The sequence below is a fragment of the Mastomys coucha genome, unplaced genomic scaffold, assembly GCF_008632895.1.
Source record: "Mastomys coucha isolate ucsf_1 unplaced genomic scaffold, UCSF_Mcou_1 pScaffold21, whole genome shotgun sequence".
Classification (NCBI taxonomy): domain Eukaryota; kingdom Metazoa; phylum Chordata; class Mammalia; order Rodentia; family Muridae; genus Mastomys; species Mastomys coucha.
Window position 1 is genome coordinate 18020403 of NW_022196904.1, and position 24593 is coordinate 18044995.

The 24593-nt window shown below is 44.2% G+C and overlaps 1 protein-coding gene across 1 annotated transcript in view; it reads left to right on the top strand.

The window, feature by feature from the left end:
- The first annotated feature begins 3739 nt into the window (after positions 1–3739).
- Positions 3740–24593, top strand: part of LOC116101792 (zinc finger protein 235-like) — a 31860-nt gene continuing 11006 nt past the window's right edge. Inside the window, exons 1-4 of the mRNA XM_031385627.1 lie at positions 3740–4034; positions 4846–4903; positions 6728–6854; positions 9974–11838. Of these exons, the coding sequence (XP_031241487.1) occupies positions 4889–4903; positions 6728–6854; positions 9974–11838 (2007 nt within the window). The 5' untranslated portion in view covers positions 3740–4034; positions 4846–4888. The remainder of the gene's footprint in view (positions 4035–4845; positions 4904–6727; positions 6855–9973; positions 11839–24593) is intronic.

The window sequence follows — 24593 nt, forward strand, 5'->3', positions numbered from 1 at the left end:
ACACCAACCACTAATAATGAAAATGCTTCATAAACTTGCATACAGCCCAGTCTCATGGAGGCGTCTTCTCAGTTGAGGCTCCCTCTCCCCTGAAAGTTGACAAACCGCATGTAACACTAGCCCAAGGGGGCCCGGCATCCACTCGTGGCCACACACACACACACACACACACACACCACATACACACACACACCACACCACACACACACACACACACACACACACACACACACACACACACACACACCACAATCTATTTAAGAAGAATTGAATGGGTGTATAACAGTGGAATAAATACAGTTTATAATCTTGTCTCTGACACAATATTCTAGACTTAGGTCAATAACCTGAGCTACAAGCTAGAGCAGATTCTGAGACTCGATTGCCTACAACCATCCATGTTAAATGGCCATGGTTCCCGTATGTTTTAGGGAGGGAAATGGAATGAGAGAGCAGCACTGAGTTGAACTGTCCTCCAGGCAAGAGGCTTATTAACATTGCTGCAGCGTGGTGGGGTCTGAAGTGGATTGCCAGCCCCACTAAGACAGAGTAAGCTGGTTTCCTATAACATGTAGTTTATTTTATCTATGCATTTATTTATTAATTTGTGTGTGTGTGTGTGTGTATGCACACCAGTGTGTTGTAGCGTCTGTGGTAGAGGCAGATGTAAATTACATAGAGTCACTTCTCTCCTTCCATTGTGTGTGTTTCAAGGATTGAACTCAGGTCCCCAGACCTGTACCTGCCAAGACATTTGCAGGCCACAGGCAGGGTCTCTTGTTTCTGACACTCTGAGATCCAGACTAGCTGGTATGGAGTCTTCTTGTTGGCTCCAATATGACACTTTGCTTTTATTGTGAGAATCAGTAAACAGTTTTCTTTTTTGTTGTATCTGTAGGCTGTAGGGGTGATAAATATCTGGGGACACAGCATTGGCTCTGAGTTGAATCCAGTGTTCCTTAAATCTAGTATCTGGTACACTCAAGAAAACAGCTTTTCCAGTTTTAGCTTACCCTTTGCTCCCAATTAATGTATGTGTGTTTGGAAGAAGAGTAATTATGGCACAAATACAGGAGTCACACAGGTCAGATGTCAGTACTACCACTGAGCCACACCCCAGCCCCTCACTGGGGGATTCTAGGCAGGGGCTCCACCACTGAGCCACGCCCCCAGCCCCTCACTGGGGGATTCTAGGCAGGGGCTCCACCACTGAGCAACACCCCCAGCCCCTCACTGGGGGATTCTAGGCAGGGGCTCTACCACTGAGCCACACCCTCAGCCCCTCACTGGGGAATTCTAGGCAGAAATTCTACTACTGAGCCATGCCCCTAGCCCCTTACTGGGGGATTCTAGGCAGCTTGTGGTTTGAATGAAAATGCCCCCATAGCTCATATATTTAAATGCTTAAGTGTCCAAGGAGTGGAACTCTTTGAAAGGATTTAAAAGATGAGAAGGTGTGGCCTTCTTGGAGAAAGTATATCACTGTGTATGGGCATTAAGATTTTAAAAACACATGTGAGTCCATTCTCTTTCTCAGCCTCTCTGCATATGGATCGGGATATAAGTCTCAGCTACTTCTTCAGCACCACGCCTGCCTGCTCCATGATAATAGACTAAACCTCTGAAAGTGTAAGTCAGCCCCCAGTTAAATGTTTCCATTTATAAGAGTTGCTTGGCCATGGTGTCTCTTCAAAGCAATAGAACAGTGACCAAGACAGAAGTTGGTACCAGGGATTAGAGTATTGCTGTGACAAGCCTGACCATGCTGTTTGTTGAAGGAATATGGAAGATTTTAGGACTTTGGACTACAGAAATGATTAAATGCTTTTTGATTAGCAAAACTTAGTGGATCATCCTAGGAGGAGAATGCAAGACAGTGCCAGGGGCAATTAGAGCTGGGGTGTGGGGGGCAATTAGAGCTGCTCAGAAGTTTCAGAGGCAAACAGTATTCGTATGGGGCCTAAACCATTCTAGTCATATTCAGGCAAAAAATAAAGTGGATGATTTTTGTCCTCATCTTAAAAATCTGCCTGAAACTAAGGTGATGAGTTTTGTATTATTTGCATAAGCAGAGGAGATTTCCAGACAGCCTCGTGTTGACTGTGCCATGTGGTTACTTGTGGTCGCTCTCATGGAGCCCCATCATGAAGAGGAGCAAGCAGGACAGAAATATGAGAAAAAGGGCACCTTGGAGGCCTAAGGACAAGCCCGATTCTGAATGCTGTGAAGGGAGTGCCGACCGCAGCGCAAGACCCCACTCAGCGAAGCTTCCAGCTCGTGAAAGGGAATAAAGGAAAAGCTTAAGCACTGAGGGAGACCATCAATTACAGAAAGATGTTGGCAATGGAATTGGATGGGGCCAAGGTCCAGACTGTCAAGCAGCAGAACATGGCAGCTTTGGCCACTTGGTTCTGGCTTTAGAGTCAAGGATTCAAGAAAAGGGATCTTAGGTCTCCCTCAGTAACAAAGGAAATGCCCTGAAGGCAGTTGTGGTGTAGGAGAGTTCCTGCCTAGAGGCCAAGGGAGGACATTGCATGCCTCTGTGAGTGTGAAGCCTGGGTTATGCTGGAGATCACAAGATGTTGAAGATGCCAGAACTGTGGGATCCCAGATGAGGAGAGCTGCAGACTGAGTGTGAAACCAGCCTGAGAGAGACAAGAGCCAACAGGGTCGAAAGAGTAAAACATCTGAAGAGTGCTTTGACATCAGTGTAGAGATGCAGAGTTTGGCCACCACCTTCGGTTTTTAGTCTTGCTTTGGTCCAGTATTTCCTCACCGTACTGCCTTCCCTACATTAAGAAATGGTAAAGTATATTTTGTGCCTTGACACATTGGGTTATGTGATCTGCTTTTTTATTTTGATTTTACAGAGGATTACAATGAAGAAATTGTTATGGGTATCAGAAAAGTTTGACATTTAGATTTTTAAACAATATCGAGATTGTGATACATGGTGGGGACTTTTGAAGCTGGGCTGAATGCATTTTGCATTATGATATGGGCAAAGGCTTATGGGGGTAGGTAGCAGAGTGTGTTGGTTTGATAACTGTGGCCCCCATACGTTCATGTCTTTGAATGATTGGAAATAGCAGGCAGCCATACTTTTTGCCATGTTAATGGACTAAGCCTCTGAAACAAGCCTTAATCATGGTGTCTCTTCATAGAAGTAGAATAGTGACCCAGACACCCTGTGGTCTACCATCGCCTGTGATGGGAAGATTCAATGCAGGAATTCTGACTGTGCTGCTGAATCAAGCTCCTATAGCTGAGAAGTTTAAGTTTTAGCTTTTATAATGCAATATAAGATGGAACTTCAATGTTCTTAAAAAGGATACACAGCTGACCATGGTGGTGCATACCTCTTATCCCAGCACCTGGAAGACAGAGACAGAGAATCTCTGAGTTTGAGGCCAGCTTGATCTACAGAGTTCCAGCACAGCCTGGGCTACGCAGAGAAACTGTCTCGGAAAAACCCAAAACAACTCCAAAAACATCAGAAATAAAAAAGTATCCATAGATGTCTTACATGGCATTTCAAAAATGAAGAAACTGAAAAGCAACCAGGAAAGCGAGCGCCCAAAGAGCGATTTCCAAGGATCCCAGGCCAGTTAAAATAGCTTGGAATATATAGAGGCTTTAGTATTCTGGGGAATGTAGTCCTGGAAAAGCACAGAGCTAGGCGCTTCCTCTGATGCATTCTGGGAATTGTAGTTCCAGTGCCAGCGACGGATGAGATGACTTCCGGTCCCGCAGGGCCAGCCAGACTAGTGGTGTTTCTGGTGAGGTGATATCCTGCAGCGTTCTGCGACCCTTCCTGCGCTGGTGTTTCGATGTGTCCTCTCGGGGACCGAGTCTGCATCTCCGGAAGAAGCGGGGCTGGTTCTCTCTAGCTGGGCTCTGCCTGAGGCAGCGCTGCCCAGGATTCCTGGACCCACCTCAGCGTTTGTGGAGCCCCGGGGAGAGTCTAGCTTCCCCACGGAAGTCTGTCGGAGTAACAGTGATAACAGATGGCCAGTGTCCTAAGGCCTTAAGTGGTATGCAACGCTGGTTTTGATGTGATTTTTTTTTTTGCATTTATTTATTTGTTTATCTACTAAGAGTGGAGCATGCCACACTTTATAAAAGGGCCCAGAAAACTACTTGTGGGAGTAGGATCATTCCTTCCACCACTGTGGGGTTCAGAGACTTGAACTCAGGTGGTCAGCCTCGGTGGCAGTCACCCATACCCTTTGAGCCATATCTCAGGGCCAAACTCCCCTTTCCTTAGAGAAGGTTTAGCTTTTTTTTTTTTTTTTTTTTTTTTTTTTTTTTTTTTTTTTTTTTTGTAATTATCTTCATGTACGTGGGAAAAAGAGACTTTATGGAGGCTCTTGCAGATGAGCAACGTTTACTAGAATTTAAAATTTTTAGAGCGAGAGAAATTTGGGGGTGGGGATTTCACTCCTGTGTATAGAAATAATTATATGTAAGATAGCTGTCACATTAACAGACCCTTAGAAGAGTGGTGGTGGTCAGTTATGACACAGCATTCATCAGAGAGTTCGGGGCTTCTTAAACATTTGTTTTTCTGGGAAGCCCATCACTACTGGCAGCATTGTGAAGGTAAGAGTGCACCACATCCCTGAAGCTGCCCGAAATAGAGAATGTGGCCTTGTCTAACCCTTTGCTGTGAGTGAGGTGAGGCATCCATAACCTGATAACCCGGAGGTTTACACTACCGATTAGTAGGAAGTAGGGAGAAAAGCCTGGTCAGCGGGCACAGCCCTTGGGGCTGATGGAGAAGCTGAGGAAGCCATGGGGACCCACTGTCCTAGCAATGTTCTCACAAAGCCCTTCCTCCCCCAGCTCGCTTCCCAGAGCCCTGCCTTGTCTCAAAGAGAAGAGAACAATGACCAAGTTACAGGTAAGTCGGGTTGCTCCCCCATTCCCTACAGAGCTAGGGATTGGAAACAGGACCCTGCATGCTGGGCCAGTGCTCTGCAGCTGAGCCTCTCTGAACTGCATGAAGAGGGGAAGTTGCTGAGAAGAAAAGTCTGGAAGGAGGAGAGATAAGAGAGGACAGTGGGGACGTGTGCTCAAAGCACACTGCACACGGGAAAGTGTAAAAGGATGAATAAAATAAATTGAAATAGAGAAAGTGGGCTGGAGAGACGGCTCAGTAGTTAAGAGCACTGACTCAGTTTGTTCCCAGCACCCACACCTGATCACTTAAAGCTGCCTGTAACTCCAACTCCAGGGGACCCACTGCCCTTTTCTAGACTCCCAGTGCACCTGCACACACACACTTATACACAGATAGATGGCATACATATACATTTAAAAACCCCTTTAGTTCACTTATATTTAAAAAATGACATTTTCCACCATTTACCTAATTTTTATTTTGCAAATCAGTATACATTCTCCATCTTCATGTGGGTTATGAATTATCATTTTACTTTAAAATTTTGTATTATCATTATCGTGTGAGGGGCTTGGTTGTGAGTATAACAAGGAATGCATGTAGATATCATAGGGTATGTTTTGGGAGTCCAGCTTTCTTCTTCCACCTTGCCGAAGCAATTCTCCTGTTTCTGGGACTCTGTGGAGGCAGGCAGATCCCTGGTGCTTGCTGGCAGTCATCCTAGCCTACTGGGCAAGTTCTAGGCCAGTGAAAGGCCCTATCCCCAAACAAAATATGATGGCCTGCACCAGAGGCTGTCTTCTAGTTTCTACATGCATGTGCACCCTCATGTACATAGGTACACTGACATGTATGCACACTGATCACTGGTTATCCTCATTTCCTGTATTTGGAATTCATATCCTGAATAAGCAGGGAGCATCAGGCTGCCACCATCTGCATACCTTCTGGGGTTGACCCACCTTGGGCGATGAAGGCATCAAGAAAGAACAGACTTTACTAATGAAGTATTCTAAATCTAAAATTCATAATGTTGCACAACACAAAGCATTTTAAATGATGTTATAATTCATGGAATATCATTCAGAGCAGTTTGTATTTGAGAATGAAGATACACCTGAACAGCCAGAAGGAGCTGGGCATCATGAGTGAAGGAGGAACTAGGCATTGCCAGCTGTTTCCAGTACAAAGTCAGCACATTGCTCCTGACATGAGTTGGAATATGCCCCATTTAACAGTGGTGGGCCTACTGACCCAGCTGTGGAAATGACACCAAGTTCCTTGTACAGTATTTTCTCTTTTTGCCTCTATTCTCTCTGTAGCTATGGAAAGGGATGAATAAGTGTACTGGCTGGTGTTGTGTGTCAAGTTGACACCAGCTAGAGTCATCAGAAAGGAAAGAGCCTCAGTTGAGGAAATGCCTCCATAGGATCCAGCTGTAAGGCATTTTCTTAATTAATCATTAGTGTTAGATGTGGGTGGTGCCATCCCAGTCTGATGGTCCTGGATCCTATAAGAAAGCATGAAGAGCAAGACATGATGAGCAAGCCAGTGGGCAACACCACTCCATGGCCTCTGCATCAACTCCTTCCTCCAGTTTCCTGCCCTTGCTTGAGTTCCTGTCCTGACTTCCTTCAATAATGAACAGAAATATGGAAGTGTAAGCCTAGTAAACCCTTTTTTTCCCAACTTGCCTTTTTGTTCATGGTGATTTGTCCCAGCAATATAAACCCTAACTATAGACAACAGGCTCTGTATAAATAGTTCCTCAGGTCCTAGTGACATCAGGAATGAAACTGAGGTGGCGTGTGTTTGTCGTCATAGGAGACAGTGACCTTCAGGGACGTGGCCGTGGTCTTCAGTGAGGAGGAGATGAGGCTGCTGGACGCTGCTCAGAGGAAGCTGTACCACGATGTGATGCTGGAGAACTTCAGGAACCTCCTGGCTGTGGGTGAGGATGGGGCTCTGTGTCCTTAGTGATGTCAGAAGTTCACATCCTGTGTGTCGCACTCCACTGCTTTCCTTTTAGGTTTATTTATTTTGTATTTTATGTATATGTGAGTGTTTTGTCTGCATGTGTGTCTGTGTCACATTCACTCATGATGCCCACAGAGGTCAGAAGAGGGCATTAGATCCCCAGGATCTGGAATAACGGATGGTTGTGAGCCAGCATGTGGGTGCTGCAAATATACCCTGGGTCCTCTGGAAGAGCAGCCAATGCTCTGAATTGTTGAACCATCTCTCTGACTTCCACTTTTATTTTTTACAACTGAATTTTACACATAGATGCTATGCTTTAAATAAAAATTTTAAACATTTCTTTGTATGTGTGTGTGTGTGTGTATGTGTGTGTGTGTGTGTGTTTTAGTCAATGCCATGACCATGGCAACTCTTACAGAGGAAAGCATTTAATTGAGACTCATTTAGTCCAGCCTGAATTTCTGAGGTTTAGTCCACGGTCATCAAAGTAGGGAACATAGCAACATTCGGTCAGACATGGTAGCAGAGTGTTCTATATTCAGATCTAAAGGGAGCAGGAAGACCGAGACACTGGGTCTGACTTGAGTATTTGAAACTCCAAAACCCACCTGCTCTGACATATTTTCTACAAGGCTACACCTTCTGATATCTCTCAGTCCTCCTCATTCTTTATGGGTCAAGCATTCTGACACATGAGTCTATGGAGGCCATACCTATTCAAATCACCACATTCCACTCCTGGCCCCCATAGGCTTGTAGCCGTAGCAGAATGCAAAATGCATTCAGTCTAACCGTAAAAGTCCCCAGAGTCTATCACACTCAACCCTGTTTAAAAGTCCAAAATTCAAACTCTCTTCTGAGACTCATGCAATCTCTCAGGTATATCCTTCTATAAAAGCAAAAGCAGATCACATAACCCAACATACGATGGCACAGAATATACTATTCTAAAAGGGAGGAAATGGAGCTTAGTGAGGAAATACTGAACCAAAACAAGAACAGAATCCAGGAGAGCAAACTCCAAACTCTGCATCTCCATGTCTGATGTCACAGTACTCTTCAGATCTCCAACTCCTTTCAGCTCCACTGACTGCAACAAACTTCTTTCCCTTGGACTGGTTCCAGTCCTTGTTAGCAGCTTTTCTTGACAGGTATCGTACAAGTTTGGCACCTCTAACCTCTTGGGGTCTCCAAGGCAATCCAGGCTTCATCTTCCGAGCTTCACACAATACAGGGACAGTTCTCCCACACGCCTGGTCTCTAAGGCTTTCATTAGTTGCAGGGAATTTCCACAACCTCTTTCATGTGTCCTTGGCTCAAACAGGTAAGTACAGCCAGCAGATGCCCAGCCCTGATTCTGCTCTTCTGAGGGTGCTTCCCCCTCACCCCAAGTGAAGCTTCCTTTGTACCCCTCCCTGCCTCAGACTGTTGGCCTCCCTTTTCCCTCAGTAAAATCAAGTTGCTTTCAGTGTTTTGTGGCAAGGTGTAGCTATGTAGCCTAGGCTTGCCCAGAATTTTGTGATTCTCCCACCTTAGCTTCCTAGGGTGACAGGCTTGGTCCACTGTGCCTGGCTGGTGGTACCCCATCTTCCTAGGGCCTCACATTCCAGCTCTGCTCATCTCCATTTTTTTCCCTACTTCTGTCTTTGTGTCTTAGCTGCTGTTGCTTGCTTCTCTCGTCTCAGAATTCTCTTGCCAGGTAGAATACCAGCCTCCAATCTTTCTCAGTATTTGTCTGCTCAGAAGTCCTCACAGATGCAGCTCTGAGGAGCCGCTTTACATGTGTCTGCTGCTCAATCTCCACAGTCTGCACTCGCCTCTGAGTGTCTGAGAACCACCAGACTTGTTACCAAAGATTTTGGTTGTGGTAACACACCAAAATCCTGAGTGTTTACATACATGTGAGCAAGGGCTCTGTGAAGCCCGTGCCCTTGTGCAGCTACAGCAACAGCAACAGCCATCCCTAGAAAGCCTTTCATGTTCCTCACATCCCTCCCACCCCACCCCCACCCCCGGCAACCTCATTCCTTTACTTTTCTCCCACTGACACTAACTATCCCAATGTGTCATGGAAGCCACCGAGCTGCATCCTGGGAACACCGATCTTCTACTTCACTTGTTTCAGTTTTCAGCTTCAAAAGTTGTCCCTTTCACTGCCGTCATTGTTTCCCATCCTCATAATTTACTCTCAGGTCATTTTCCCATTTCTTTAGGGGGCCTGTCTGATAGTATAGCAACCCTTGTTATTCTGTCATGACATCTGCAGTGTTAGGTTGGCAGCTGAGATCTCCCTTCTTTTTTGAGCCCTTCTTCCTGCTCCTTTGTGAGCCTCATGATCTTAGGTTGCAGAGCAGGCGTTTCAAGAAACCCACTCGTTCCTGCCCTTGCGTCCTGCCTTTTTCACCCTGGAAAAGCCCTTCCCTAGTCATTGGCGGGTTTTGAGTGTTTTAAATCTTTCAATCTTAATACTTTATCTCCTCGTATTTTCCAAGTGAGCTTGTATGCTGAGATTATTTCAGTCTCTTCCTACACACATGTTCTCTCAAACACAGTGGCTTCCTTGAGCTGGACATCAGGCCTTTGATGTGCCTGTATCCCTATACACCTCTTTTCTTCCCTCAGCCTCTGAAGCTCCCATGCCTTCCCATTATACTCTCTCACCTTGGCTCCCAGTCAGGTGCCCCAGATCAGTCTACATGTCATGGGCAGACAGCTCAGGACCAGCTAGCTCTAGTTTTCTCTGTTCCTTCCAGTTTCAGGAAGAGTTAAGACTTATATGTACCCTAGCCCACACCATTGCTCAAGCAGAAAATGCCAAAAATGCTGAGGAGTTCTTTCTTCCCATTCCCCATCTACATAGCTACACACAGGCCTTGTGAGGCAAGTACTCAGTAAAGGCTGAAAGTGCCCTGAGCCTTCCCTCCTGGGTTCACCACAAGTTTTCTACCATGGTCAACAGTGGCTTGCACTTGAGAGTGCACACTCTTTGTGATACTTGTATTTAGCTAATGTTTCCAGAGAGAAGTGAGGACTCAGATCTTTGAGGTCTCCATCCTTGCTGATATCACCTTCTGTTCTCTATTCTTTTAGGCGGTCAGAGTCCAAACAAGATAGAGACTCTTGACTCAACAGGATTAAGGTGCCTTTCACTGGGGTGGCTTCCATGCTGCCACATGACAGGCCATGATGTGAAGAAACTGGCCAGCACTCCGGAGGTTGTAGTAAACATTCAAGCAGAGAGTTCTCACTTCCTGGAGGAATGCCACTCCTCCTGCCATGGGGAAACAGAAGGGCCTCTCCAGGTCTCCGAGGATGACAGCAGTCTGGAGAGTCTCACAAGCGATCATCTCAGCATTACCAAAAATCAGGAATTTCTGTCTGGGAGGGCTCAGAGTTCTTGGAGTAAATCACACTTCAGTGAGAGATGGAACCGTGGGAAATACTGTCCTCAGACTCTGGTGAAAACTAAGTTTCAGCTGTCGGCTCCAGGTGTTGACATTCTAAGTTACATTTCCCATCAAGATAACAATATACTGCATAAAAGAGACAAAGTCCACAGCAGCAGTGACTGTGGTATAGTCATCTTTCCCATGTCATCCCTCACCCAGTCTCCTGTTTACACAGAACAGAAGGCCTACCAATTCATCAAGGGCCAAGAAGCCTTCATTGACAGCCCCAGTCAGGAGACTCATCAGCAAGTCCTCTTAGGAAATAAGTCCCCTGTACATAGTACACACGAGGACACCAGTCTTAGCTCCAGTGTCACCATTCAACAAAGTGTTCATCCAGGAAGAAAGCGCTACTGGTGTCAAGAGTGTGGCAAGACTTTCAGTCAGAGCTCAAATCTGCAGACTCACCAGAGAGTGCACACAGGGGAGAAGCCCTATACCTGCCCTGAGTGTGGGAAGAGCTTTAACCAGAGCTCACACCTGTATGCTCACCTGCCCATCCACACAGGCGAGAAGCCCTACTGCTGTGACAACTGTGGGAAGGGCTTCAGCCGCAGCACAGATCTCAACATTCACTGCCGAGTACACACTGGAGAGAAACCTTACAAGTGTGAGGTGTGTGCGAAGGGCTTCACACAGAGGTCACACCTCCAGGCCCACGAGAGAATTCACACAGGAGAGAAGCCATATAAGTGTGGAGACTGTGGCAAATGCTTCAGCTGTAGCTCAAACCTTCACACCCACCAGAGAGTCCACACTGAAGAGAAACCGTACAAGTGTGACGAGTGTGGGAAGCGCTTCAGCTTGAGCTTCAACCTCCACAGCCATCAGCGGGTCCACACGGGAGAGAAGCCATATAAATGTGAAGAGTGTGGGAAGGGTTTCAGTTCAGCCTCAAGCTTCCAAAGCCACCAGCGGGTCCATACAGGAGAGAAGCCATTTTGCTGCAGTGTGTGTGGAAAGGGCTTCAGTCAGAGCTCTTATTTTCAAGCCCACCAGAGAGTTCACACTGGGGAAAAACCATACAGATGTGATGTGTGTGGGAAGCGCTTCAACTGGAGCTTGAACCTCCACAATCACCAGAGAGTCCACACTGGAGAGAGACCATATAAATGTGAGGAGTGTGGGAAAGGCTTCAGTCAGGCCTCAAATCTGCAGGCCCATCAGAGTGTCCACACTGGCGAGAAGCCATTCAGATGCAATGCATGCCAGAAGCGATTCAGTCAGGCCTCACACCTCCAGGCCCACCAGAGGGTTCACACAGGGGAGAAGCCCTACAAATGTGACACGTGTGGGAAAGCCTTCAGCCAGAGATCCAATCTCCAAGTCCATCAGATAATTCACACTGGGGAGAAGCCATTCAAGTGTGAGGAGTGTGGGAAGGAATTCAGCTGGAGTGCAGGGCTTACTGCTCACCAGAGGGTCCACACAGGAGAGAAACCCTACACGTGTCACCAGTGTGGGAAGGGCTTCAGTCAGGCCTCACACTTCCACACTCACCAGAGGGTCCACACTGGGGAAAGGCCCTACATCTGCAGCATCTGCTCTAAGGGCTTCAGTCAGAGATCACATCTGGTCTACCACCAGCGGGTCCACAGTACAGGGAATCTCTAGGTTTGTTCTATTAGGTGGGCTCCATGCTGCTTTCCCCAAACCCAGAGGCTTCAGGGAACTTCACTGGGGATATGTGCTTCTCTTTGGGAGATCAATTGTTTTGTTTTTATTTAATTATTTTCTTGAGACCAGATTTCATTGGCTGTCATGGAACTTGCTCTGTAGACCAGGTTAGCCTTGAACTCACAGAGATCCACCTGCTTTTGATTCCTGAGTGCTGGGATTAAAGGTGTGTGCCCAGCTGGGAGATCAGTTCTTTACAAATGTCAGAAATTACATATGAGAGGATCATTGTTCTATGAATGTATTGTCACCATGTACAAGAGTTGTAAGGTTGCCACCCTCAGGATATGACAGGGCAGGAAAATCTCAGTATCCATCCAAGGCGCAGAAAGGCTGCAGGAAGGACTTGAACCACAGCTGGTGATTGGCAGAACCGCAGTTGACTGAAGCATCCCTTTCTCATAGAAAGCTCCTCTCTGTATCTCTGTGCAGAGCTGCATGTGGCTCAGAACCAAGCCATTTCTGGAGCAAGTGAGAAAAGCCCCTGTAAGTAAGACTCAAATTTGAAAACACTTCAACCTCGCATTCCTATTGATTCATATTCCCCAGTAATCTTACAGTAATCTTTAGTCAGCTTCCTTGTGGCATAGTGCTTCCCAGTCAAGTCTGCGGTGTGTGGGCCTGCCTCTGTAGCCATGGTGCTTTGCACAGCATAGCAACTCTGTACTGGATGACTTTTAGTATTTGTACTTAATAGACTAAAACCATGCTCTTTTTGAAAATTCCATATTTATCAACCCAATAAGGGAAGCTGAAACTTAAGCGATTGGAATTTTAGGCCCTGAATTCATTGAGGAAAGGGCTTTTTATTGTAATCACTACTGCAAATGTTTTTACAAAGTATTTGCTGATGACAAAAGGGTTCTTAGTAAACTTGAATTGTTAATGAGTTGTCTCTCCTCCTTTCCCTCCAATCTTAGGTCAGATTGTTCTCTCTGACCAGAGTCACTCTGATCTTCTGCCCTGTATTTTTAGACTTATCTGTGCTGCTCCCACAGATTCTTCAAGGCTATATCTCAGATAAAGAACAGAGTCATTGTTTACACCTCCAGGGCTCTGAAGAGCAAGGGTCCAGCAGGGTACTACTGTGTCATCTGATAGCAAGGAGTGTGCAGGAATGGTGCAGGAAGGGCTGGACATTCCAGTGTCCACACAGTGGCTCGCACTTCAAGGAATCTGATGCCCTCTTCTGACCTCCAAGGACACCATACACACGCACACACACACACACACACACACACACGCAGAGTGCATATACATCAAACATTGATCACATAAAGCTAAGACAAACCTTAAAGATGTAGGGAGAATGCTGGACCTCCTACTGTAATAGCCTGTGCTCCCTTGTGTGGCAGTACCCTCCTGACAGTCACTGCTCCAAGTGCTGGCTCAAATCCCAGGAGGAAGAATTTAAAAAAGCCAAGTAGAGGTTCACACCTAAACCCCTAAGGCAGGAAGATATAGAATTAAAGGTAGACTGTGTAGAAAACAAAAGAAGAATGACTTTACTGGCTCCATTCTTGGTCCAGAGGTGACAGCTGCAGGTTAAATTGCTTACAGACTAGGGGGGGCAATGGTTCCTGCTCCCCACCAGGAAGGGATGAGGTCAAATCCATGGTCTGCACAAAAAATTTGCCAGCCTCAGATTTCTCAAGCAACAGCTTCATTTTCTGTATTCTCTGGACTTCATATTTGTGAGCATCTTCAGGCACATATGGGAGAAGCTCTGAGTTTTCAGCAGCTCACCCAGGGGTCTCCCTCTCTCAAACTCTCCAAGAGTTCTTCTTGGGCTCCTTTGTCAATACATTTTTATTTTATTAATATTATTTTTTTGCCAAAGTATTTCCAAAGCTCCTCCTGTTTGTGGTTTCTGGATGAAGCTCATCTATCCCTGATCATAGGCATAAATTTTTTGCAACCTACTTTTAGTAAACGTTCAACTTCTCTTGCCCACCACCCACCAGAGGTAGTGGGAGAGAAAAGTTATTAGGATAGGTGACAAGTGGACCTGTTTAGCAATATTTCTTTGGGGGCAATCTCCATCTTTGGCAGCAGTTCAGTCCTGTTGCAAACACCAAATACGACTCAGCAGCTGCAGACCAGTCCTCTAGGCAATGAGACTGCACATGAACCAGCAGCTACAGTCCAGTCCTCTAGGCAGAGACACTGCACATGAACCAGCAGCTACAGTCCAGTCCTCTTGACAGGCAAACACCACACAAACTAAACCACAAGGCTCACCAACCAGAACCTCATAAGCAGTTCTTTGTTGAATTTCTCTCTGGCATCATCACTAGTGGAGCTCAACAACGATTTATAAGGTGAAACAATACATGTGTGTCATTAGCAAGGAATAGTGAGGCAGAGCAAACCAATGCTCTATGCTCTCCTCCCACTGTCTGTGGGGTCGTATTTATACTCCTTCATCAAAGGCTCTTTCAAGTGTTTGCTATATCCAAACATCCTTTCATCTGCATCTGTTTCAGGAAAACATTCTCTTACACGTCTGCTTTAGCAAAAACATCATTTGACATAACTGACTTTCCAAACAAACCAGAAGTTTCCACTTTACCTGGTCTCACTATGGCTGTTTTGTTCTGTTTGTTGATACCAGGTTTGTCTGTGCAGTCTTCTGTCCTGAAGCTTGCTATGTAGACAAGGCTGACTTAAAATTACAGATCTACTTGCCTCCTCTCCTGAATGAAATCAAAGGCATGTGCCATCATGCCTGGTCCCCTGGATTTATTTTTATTTCATGGACAGAGATCACAAGTGTAGGAACACATCCTTGAGCACAACACAGGACTTGACAGTAGATCCTTGCTTAGAATCCAATAGTGATGGGCTGGGGACATGGCTCAGTGGTAAAGCATTTGTCCAACATTTGAAAGGTCCTGGTTCAATGCATTTCAAAAAGGAAACTCTTGGGACTAGAGTGATGGTTCAGTGGTTAAGAGCTCTTGCTGCTCTTGCAGAGGACCCAGGTTGGGTTCCCAGTGCCCACACTAAGTGGCTCACAACCACCTGTAAGTTCAGTTCCAGGATCTTCCACCTTTTTCTGGCCTCTAAGGTACTGCATGAAAAGTAAATCTAAAAAATAAAAAAATTCTTCCTTGACTTCTACTGGCCTTAGGAAAGTTGTAATTTAGTGTCTGAGTTTTGGGAACAGAATAACTCTGTGTAGATGCCAAAGACAAGCCTCAGCTTGGAGTCGGGATCCTGAGGAAGGGTTGTTTGGGATCAGTAGAAGAAACAACTAAAAGTCAATGATGGGTACAATTTTCTCTTGCAGACCAAAGCCTGGCCTTTTATTTACATATCATTCAATCATTACCCCAGGTTCCCTTTTGATTATCCTACAAGTCACCATTTTATGACCTTAGCCCCTAATTGTTAGAAAGAGACACCAAGTACATTTTTAACATAGCAAATGAAATCAGAGATCTACTTGCCTTTATAAGCACAAACAAGTTTAGCTGGGTTGGACCCCATCCTGAGATTACCATTGCCACTAACCCAGTTTTCAGAGTTCTTTCCCATAGCCTTAAGGCCTGTCCTGAAGGTCACAGCATTCACTGTCTTGCAGAGGAAAACCAGAGACACCTTAGCCTCCAGGACTTGCACTGTTTCTAATCATAATGGAATCTTTAACCTTGGCAGAGAGAACATTCTCTGATAACCTTTGCAGGTAGAATATTTCTCAAAAGAGGAATCTGAAGTAAAGTATTATACAGACAAGCCTTACACCTAGCTGTTGTGGATGGGCTTGGTGTTGTTTGTATGCTAATTCCATTCTCCTGGGAGGGGCAGTGGACAAGGAGTGAGTTATATTCAGGTGACTTCTTGTGGACTAATCCCCTAATGAAATAAAGGAGCCAATCACTGGGCAAGTAGGTGGGACTTCTGGGTTGGACAGAGGAAAAGAGGAAGCAGAAGAGAGTTAGGCCCCTTTTGGAACAAGACAGCAGAGGAGTAAGATGTAGCTGCTAGAGTTTCTGGGTATCATGGCAGATCTGCAAGGATTCACCACTGAAGGAATCAGATTTTAATAAGGCTTACAAGATTAGGTTTTAGTTGTTACACCCAGAGATTGAGTTGCCATTGTTTCTGAACTAAGTTTGTATTGCATTTTCATTCACGCTGTGGCTCATCTAGGTTCAAGAGAGAAAGGTACTGTATCAAAGCATGGGTTTGCCAGATGTGCAACACAAAGGCCGTGGGGAATTTGAAGCACAGGTTTGGTGTAGTAGTGACCCACCAATGGGAACTTAGCGAGCTGGGTGGAGACATTTTGGTAGCTCCAGGCCAGAGAGTCTCCACGAGATAAAAACAGGTTGGCCATTGGCCGTCAGTGCTTGGCCTGCAAGGCCTCCGGCACACAGGCACAAGCGCAGGAATGTGCCAGTTCCATTTTTTTGTTTGTTTGTTTTTTGTTTTTTTGGGTTGGTTTTTTGGGTTTTTTTTTCTTTCTTTCTTTTTTTGGTTTTTCAAGACAGAGTTTCTCGGTGTAGCCCTGGCTGTCCTGGAACTCACTCTGTAGACTAGGCTGGCCTCGAAGTCAGAAATCTGCCTGCCTCTGCCTCCCAATTGCTGAGATTAAAGGCATGTGCCACCACTGCCTGGCACCAGTTTGTTTTTTAATATTTCCCACAAGAAGAATTTGACTTTGGACTAGGACAAGGAAGTAGGCTTAAGATCTCAGTCATCTTGATAAGTCCCTGAATACCATGGGACCTTTGTTTATGCCTTGTTTGTTCCTTAACTACTTTGTTTATGCCTTAGAAGTGGCCATATTCTTTGCAAGTACCTAGAATGATATAAAAGCACACTGGAAAAAATTAAACAGACCTCAGCACTTGCTGGAGTCATGTTTTAATGTTGTCTAATTGTCTCTTTTTTCTTTATTCCTTACTTCCTCCCTTGAGATCCTGTTGACTGACTGAGCAGGCTTGACCAACTTAGACTATGGTAATTTTATTTGGCTTTGACAACTACTGGGGAGTAGTAACCCTAATCTACTCTTCTCATAGCTGGTCTGGCTTCCTCCCCAGTGGTATACGTCAGATACTTGCTGTTTCTCTTGGGCATGTACTCATGGTCCATCTCTCATGGCACCGTCCCCTCTCTTTTTCATTCTTCCTCCTTCTCCAACTAGGTCACTCCAAACCCACCTACCTCTAAACCCTCTAGAAATTGGCTGTAGCCAATTTTATTTAACCATAATTTTAAATCAAAGAACAAGGTTTGTACAACAAACACTTGTAAATCAGTCACTTGTAGGCTTAGACCTTCAGATTTATAATTTAGCATTACAATACACAGCAGCTGCCTAAACCTCAACTTCCCCCTTAATGTCTAAATAAAAAGTCTCTTTCTCTTATAATAATAAACAATGTACCCTAGGAACAATTGTGAAATTATTACTAAAATTATTAAGTAAAAGTACATTTTAGCCAGGCGGTGGTGGCACACGCCTTTAATCCCAGCACTTGGGAGGCAGAGACAGGCGGATTTCTGAATTCAAGGCCAGCCTGGTCTACAGAGTGAGTTCCAGGACAGCCAGGGCTACACAGAGAACCCCTGTCTCAAAAAAGCAAACAAACGAACAAAAGTACATTTTAAAATCCAGTCTGTTTGTATTTGGCAACGCAGGAGAAAGTATTCTATTATCTATCCTATCCTGGTGAGTTCACAGTTCTGCATCTAAATCAATTTTTATCCTAACTTGTATTAGAATCTGAAGATTATCTTCTTAGACATAGAACATCCTTTTAAATCCTAAACAGCTTAAGTTTACAGTAAGTCCATGACTGTCTAGTCTTCAACCCCATCAAAGAACTGAGAAGGAAATAAATATTACCTGAGTATTCAGGAAGCACAGGACACAGCTTCCAAAAGTATGGAAATGACAGAGGCCCCTGGCTGCCTGGACAGTCCACAATATTCTCTATAATGGTGGAGCATCTATCTTCAGCCTTCTGGCCTTTTGTGAAACAGGAATTATGAATGACTTGCTCATTCTGTCTTGGCAGAGCTTGGCAGGCAACTTCTCTGCATCTGTTTGTCCTTTCTGGATGGCAGTCTGTCCACAGATAAAGTTAGAGCATTTTCTTTGCCCAGTGGCTAGCTTGCTACAATTGAAGCAACTCCATATGGAGGCCTTTTGATGCTCATGATCTTCCAAGTTGAATGGGGTGTTGCCAGGAGCTGACATGTCTCAATATCAGGAAAAAAATCCTTAAACTAATAATAATAATAAAAAAACTTTAAATGCTGTATTCTGTGAGTCTTTAAGGTTTTGAAGACCATTTATGTATTCAGTGCATATCTGAACAAGCAAACATTGCCTGTTTCCAGCTATCTATTATCTTTACAACCTAGGAGGTATATATCTGTGATAATACAGACTACTATCTGACCAGTTCATGTTTGATTGACTGTTAACCTGCATTACAAATTATCCTAAACAGTTAATTATCCTAAACAATAGCACCTATTAAAATGACTGGGATTACACCTTGTACTTTTGAATGATTTGCATAGGCACAATGCATATCTAAAAGTTGAAACATACATATATTATGTGGTAACAAAGTTAATTTTACATTTCTCAGTATACAAAGATTTATACCAGTGAAAACCTTAAACCTGTATCAATGTACATAATTCTGAACTAATGAAACAAAATATAATCTTATTTTTGTACCAATATACAAAATTCTGTACAAATATAAGATTATGGCTATAAAATGCTTTTGTTTTAAGAGTAGATTCAATAATCTACACCTATTTGTCTAATTTCTTATACTATTTATATATCTCTTTTTTTTCTTTCCAACCCTCTTCCCTTTACCTAGAAAAGAAAGAATGATAGAAATCCCTGAGTCTAAGCTCCCTATTTTGTTTCCTCCCTATCCAAAACCAGAATTATTTATAGTTATCCCTAAAATGACAACATAGCTATAATTCATAAAATGAGCAAAATGACAGTCTTCTTATAGTTGCTTTCTGCTGATTTAGGACAAAGAATTCCTTTTTCAGGGCCCAAGAAAATTAGAAAAATGGTTAGTCTTAAGAAAGCTAGCTGTAGCATTTGTTGTCCAATCTCTGTATATTGAGACAATGCAGGCTTAAATGAAGTCCTGATTGGTACAGTCTGAAAAGTTGAGTCAAGTGAGCTAGCTGTTCTGAAAATGTCTTGGAAAGAAATCCTTAGAGGAAACAGTTTTGATGCAGTTGAGGTAGGATCAAGCAAGTAGCTGTAACAGCTGGTTTCACCATTTCACCATCCATGAGGGTGAAGCCCATCAGGGCTGCCCTCTTGAACTTCCATTTTGCAATATACAAACCTTTGCAATACATGTTGCCACACCCACTCCACTGTGTGACAGCAGTTCATGAGGCGTAAAGCTTCCAAAGAAACTAGTCTCCTGTGACCTTTTGGCATCTCCTAATTCGGAGGTGGCCCAGATTTGTCCTTGCATTAGTCGATGGAAGGTCTCAAGTGCTAGGTGCCAACCAAGATATGATTTACTAATAGATAAACAAAATTAGACATTGCTCTCTGACCTTCATCAGTGTTCCAACATCTTAGCTGAACCCTGCCTTGGAATTTCGTAGGGAATGTTACACATGCAGTCTAATTATCTCCAGCATTGTTAGGAAGATAGTGAGGGAGGTCTAGAATTGAAGTTTACTGAATTGAAGTTGATAATCCCAGGGCAAGGTCAGCAAGAATCCTCATTTTCAGGCAGCTGAGCCACTCCCAGGGATTAGAAGAATGGGACTCCTGGGGCATATCCCTGCTAGCCCAGAAGATTAGCGCAGTGGGCTTTTACTAAGGATGAGCTGGACCTTGAGCCTGGTGTGTATGTGTGAGAGAGGAGTGCTACTGTGAGAGAGCTGCGCTGTGAGGTATTTGAGTCTCTACCCTCCTGCGGTCCATAGCCCCCTCAGGCTCAGCCAGGCCCTGCCCAGTCAGAGCTGAGCCCAGGGGTGCAGCGCCCGTCCAGAAGAGGCGGCTCCTGCTTTAGACCATTGTGTTTCACATGGCCTCAGACGGATGAGCCGCCTGACTTTTCTTTTTCTTTTGTAATGACCATAAAGGTCTGATCCCTAATTTTGAGAATATACATTTAGATCCTGCACTTCCTTGTGTTGTGTCTGCCATTTTTTCAATCGCTGACTCCTTGCCCATCTGATTACCAGGACCCCAGTTTCTCCCATGGATTGAGGGATCACCAAGCTTCCCTGGTCCAAGGCAGTGGTTCTATAAAGACATTTGTATGGAATGTGCAGCATCACAGATCAATTAAGGATATTTTCCTGTTCTTTGAACAGAAAAAAGACAATTCTCTTTCCATAAAATTTAGTTTGGATTATATCAGATTGTAACATCAATTTTTAATCTATACCATTTAAAAGAATGGTATGAAAAGTCTTGAGGATTTTGTAGTCAACAAGGTCTATTGGCTATGTAAACACATGATTTTTAAATGTCTCAGTCATTCTCAGAGCTGTTCTCAAGTTGCAGGATCAGCGCATACATTACCTGTCTTGTTGATATTGACAATCTCCCTCATTTTGTCTGTACCCAAGATCATGAAGGGGTCTTCCCCAGTCAAGTCAGTTATTTTCAATAATTTGGATGGAAGATATAGCTTTTCTTTTCCTGTTGAAACAAATGTAAAATCTCCTCCCCCACATAACACTTCATTCTCCCATTGTGGAATTTGGACTTGTATAGGCTAATTCAGCAGTTCTTTCTAAGATCCAGTGTATCTTAGCAGTTGTGTTATTTGTCTCATTGACTTTTTAAAAATTAAAGTCAACAAAGCACATTTTAAACCATCTTTGGGAGGTATCCTATTCCCCTTCTGTTCTGTGAGTATTTCCTTCAAAGTCCTGTTAGTTTTTTTTTTTTTTTTTTTTTTTTAATGATGTCTTGACCTGTAGGACTATCTGTTATATCCAGAATAGGCTTCATGCCATGATGTCTATAAAATTGTTGTATTTTAACAGATATATATGTCTGGAAATCATCGGTTTTACTCTGTAAAGACACTTCCAAAACAGCCATCATCTCTAATAAATGTGCAATCTCAGAATCATCCACTTCAGAACTCAAGGCAGAAATCCATTGGAACTCTGAACATGAATCAGTTGTATAATGTATCAATATGTGTACATATTTCAATTTTCCAAACTCTATAAAATGAAATACACAACCCATTGTGTGGCATTGCTTTTAAATTAGCATCAATAAGCATAATCTGGATTCTTAATTCAATATATTGTATCTCTATGGACTGCAACTCTAGTTTCTCAAAATCCTGTGGAACCTTTTTGTCAGGAACTACATTTTTTGATGTTATTGTAAGTTCCAGATTGGATTCCTTTGAGGGTTTCCTATTTTGATTCAAAGATTCTGACTTTTTCATTTTTCACCCTACTCACTGTCCCTCTCCAGGTCACCCTCTCCCACAATAGATCAAGACAGCAAGGTTGGGAAAGGATCTTCACTAACCCTACATCTGACAGAGGACTAATACGCAAAGCTTACAAAGAACTCAAGAAGTTAGACAGCAATAATCCAAATAACACAATTTAAAAAATGGGGTATAGAGTTAAACAGAGAATACTCAACAGATGAATCTCTAATGGCCAAGAAGCACTTAAAGAAATGTTCAAAGTCCTTAGTCATCAGGAAAATGCAAGTCAGAATAATTTGGAGGTTCCATCTTACACCCATAAGAATGGCTAACATCAAAAACTCAAAAGAAAGCACAAGGTGGAGAGGATGTGGGTTGAGGGGAACACTTCTTCACTGCTGGTGGGAGTGCAAACTTGTACAGCCACTTTGGAAATAAATTTGGTGGGTCTATTGACAGTGTCTTTTGCATTGCAAATGCTTTGCAGTTTCACAAGGTCCCATCAATCAATTGTTGATCTCAGAGCTTGGACCATTGTTTCCTGTACCAATGCATTCAAGGGTATTTCCCACTTTCTCTTCTATGAGATTTAGTGTGTCCAGTTTCATGTTGATGTCCTTGATCTACTTGTACTTGAGTTTTGTGTAGGGTATCAAACATGGATTCATTTGCATTCTTCTACATGTAGATATCCAGTTAGATCAGCACCGTTTGTTGAAGATGTTGGGCTAACCACCCTCATAGCTCTCAAAGTCATTGAAATTGCCACCTGGATTCACCACATGAATGCTCTCCTAGCAGACCCTTATCCCAACCCAGATGGCAAGTTTCCAAAAACCCAAGCAACCCACTAAAACTAAAACTGCTCTGCTCCTGATTCTCAGTTGGCTGGCTCTCCTGGGAGGGCAAACGGCCCTTATAAAGGAACAAAACCCTCACAGACCCTGGAACCTAACCTGGACTCTGAGCAATGCATCCATGGGGGATATACTCCAGCAGCAGCACAAAGTTGCCCCAGCAGGTACCTGGTCTCCCTGTTTAACCCTTGACTTAAAAGATCAGCTTATGCTCACCTGGGCTGTGGGATTCCTGAGTACCCATCACTTTTATGTTTGCCCCAAACACAAAAGCAACGACAAGACCTGGCAACAGCAATGTGAGGAAACTGAATCTTTCTTCTGCTTCTCCTAGGATTACATGAGTACAGGACACAATTGGTGAGATCCCCTTGTCAAAGTGGACTTCAAGTGAGCCAAAAGTCTGATGACCAGATAAGCACTGTGGATGTTAGATCTCCTTGCTATCCAGCAATGGATGCTGGTAAATGTAACCACATCCTAATTAGGTTACAGTCTTGAAAAAAAAGACTGCAGACTGGGAGTTGGGAAAAACCTGGGGGCTCAGGATTTATGAGAAAAATCTTATTGCCCCCAAGGATGCAGGTGCCCTCTTCACCCTAAAAATAGTCAGGCAGGTGCAGGAAGTACTCTAAAAAGATCTCAACACCCTCTGTCCCCACTCACTTTCTTTCTCTTCTACCTAGTGTTGAGGGGTTGGGAGGGATTGGTATGGAGAAGGGTGGTAGATATAAGAACCCAAATAAAGTAGCCAAACCCCTGGCTACAGAAAAGGACACTGGGGGAAAAAAAACAGATCCAGAAGATTAGGAGGCAGACACAGAGGAAATGTAGACAGGTGGGGAAAGGAGCAGAGGGGTAAAGGGCTAGCCAGACAGTGGGTCAGGTTGTAGACTAGAACAGTCAGATTAAGTGTAAACCCTAGGTGGGAGACTGCCTTGGCAAAAGGCCTAAGCTTTTTTTTTTTTTTTTTTAATTTTATGTGTATGAGTACACTGTAGCTGAATAGATGGCTGTGATCCATCATGTGGCTGCTGGGAATTGAACTCAGGATGGCCCAGTTCGCTCCAGCCCAGCTCTCTCCAGCATGATTCACTGTAACTGTCTTCAGACGCACCAGAAGAGGGTGTCAGATCTCATTATGGGTGGTTGTGAGCCACCATGTGGTTGCTGGGACCCAAATTCAGGACCTTGGAAGAGCAGTCAGTGATCTTACCCTCTGAGCCATCTCACCAGCCCCAAGGCCTAAGCTTTAAACTGTATAAAAGTCTCAGTCTCTTTATTTGTACTGCAGGCGGTACAAGAAAATCCAGTTATAAAGCATGATTTTGTTATGTTTTAGGGAGGGTGTGGGAATAAGAGGGTGCAACTGTGTTGAACTATCCTCCAGGCAAGAGGCTTATTGACACATTGCTGCAGTGTGGTGGGGTCTGAAGTAGTGTTTCGGCCATGCTGAGATGAAGTAAGACAAAAGAAGACAGTTTGTCTTCTTACAATTTATAGTGTATTTTTATTAATGAATTAATTTCTCTCACACACTCTCTCTCTCCCTTCTCCCCTCCCTCCCTCTCTCCCTCCCTCTCTCTTTCTCTCTCTCTCTCCCTTCCTCCCCCTCTGTGTGTGTGTGTGTGTGTGTGTGTGTGTGTGTGTGTGTGTGTGTACACTATTGTGCTATAGCACCTGTGGTAGAGGCAGATGTAAACTACAGGGAATTACTTCTCTCCTTCCACTGTATGTATTTCAAGATTTGAACTCAGGTCCTCAGGCCTGTACCTTCCAAGACATTTGCTGGCCACAGGTAGCATCTCTTGTTTCTGCCATTATGAGCCTCCAGACTGGCTGGCATGGAATCTAATTGCCTGCTCCATTAGGACACTTTGCTTGGATACAGTGTAAACTGTCAAGGTGTAATCTTCTTTTATTGTTAGAAGCCATTAAGAGTGTTTTGTGTGTGTGTGTGTGTGTGTGTGTGTGTGTGTGTGTGTGTGTGTGTGTCTGTAGGTTGTATTTGTGATGAACATTTTGGGACACAGCATTGGATATAAGTTGAATCCAGTTCCTTAAATATCATACCAGGTATATCCAAGAACCCAGGTTTTCCAGTTTTAGCTTACCCTTTGCTCCCAATTAACAGGTATGTGTTTGGATGAGGAAGAATTATGGCACAAACACAGGAGTAATGCATGTCAGGTGTCAGTACTATCACTGAGCATCATCCCTGGCCCTCAGCTGGGGATTCTAGGCAGGGGCTCTACCACTGAACGACACCCTGAGCCCCTCACTGGGGGATTCTAGG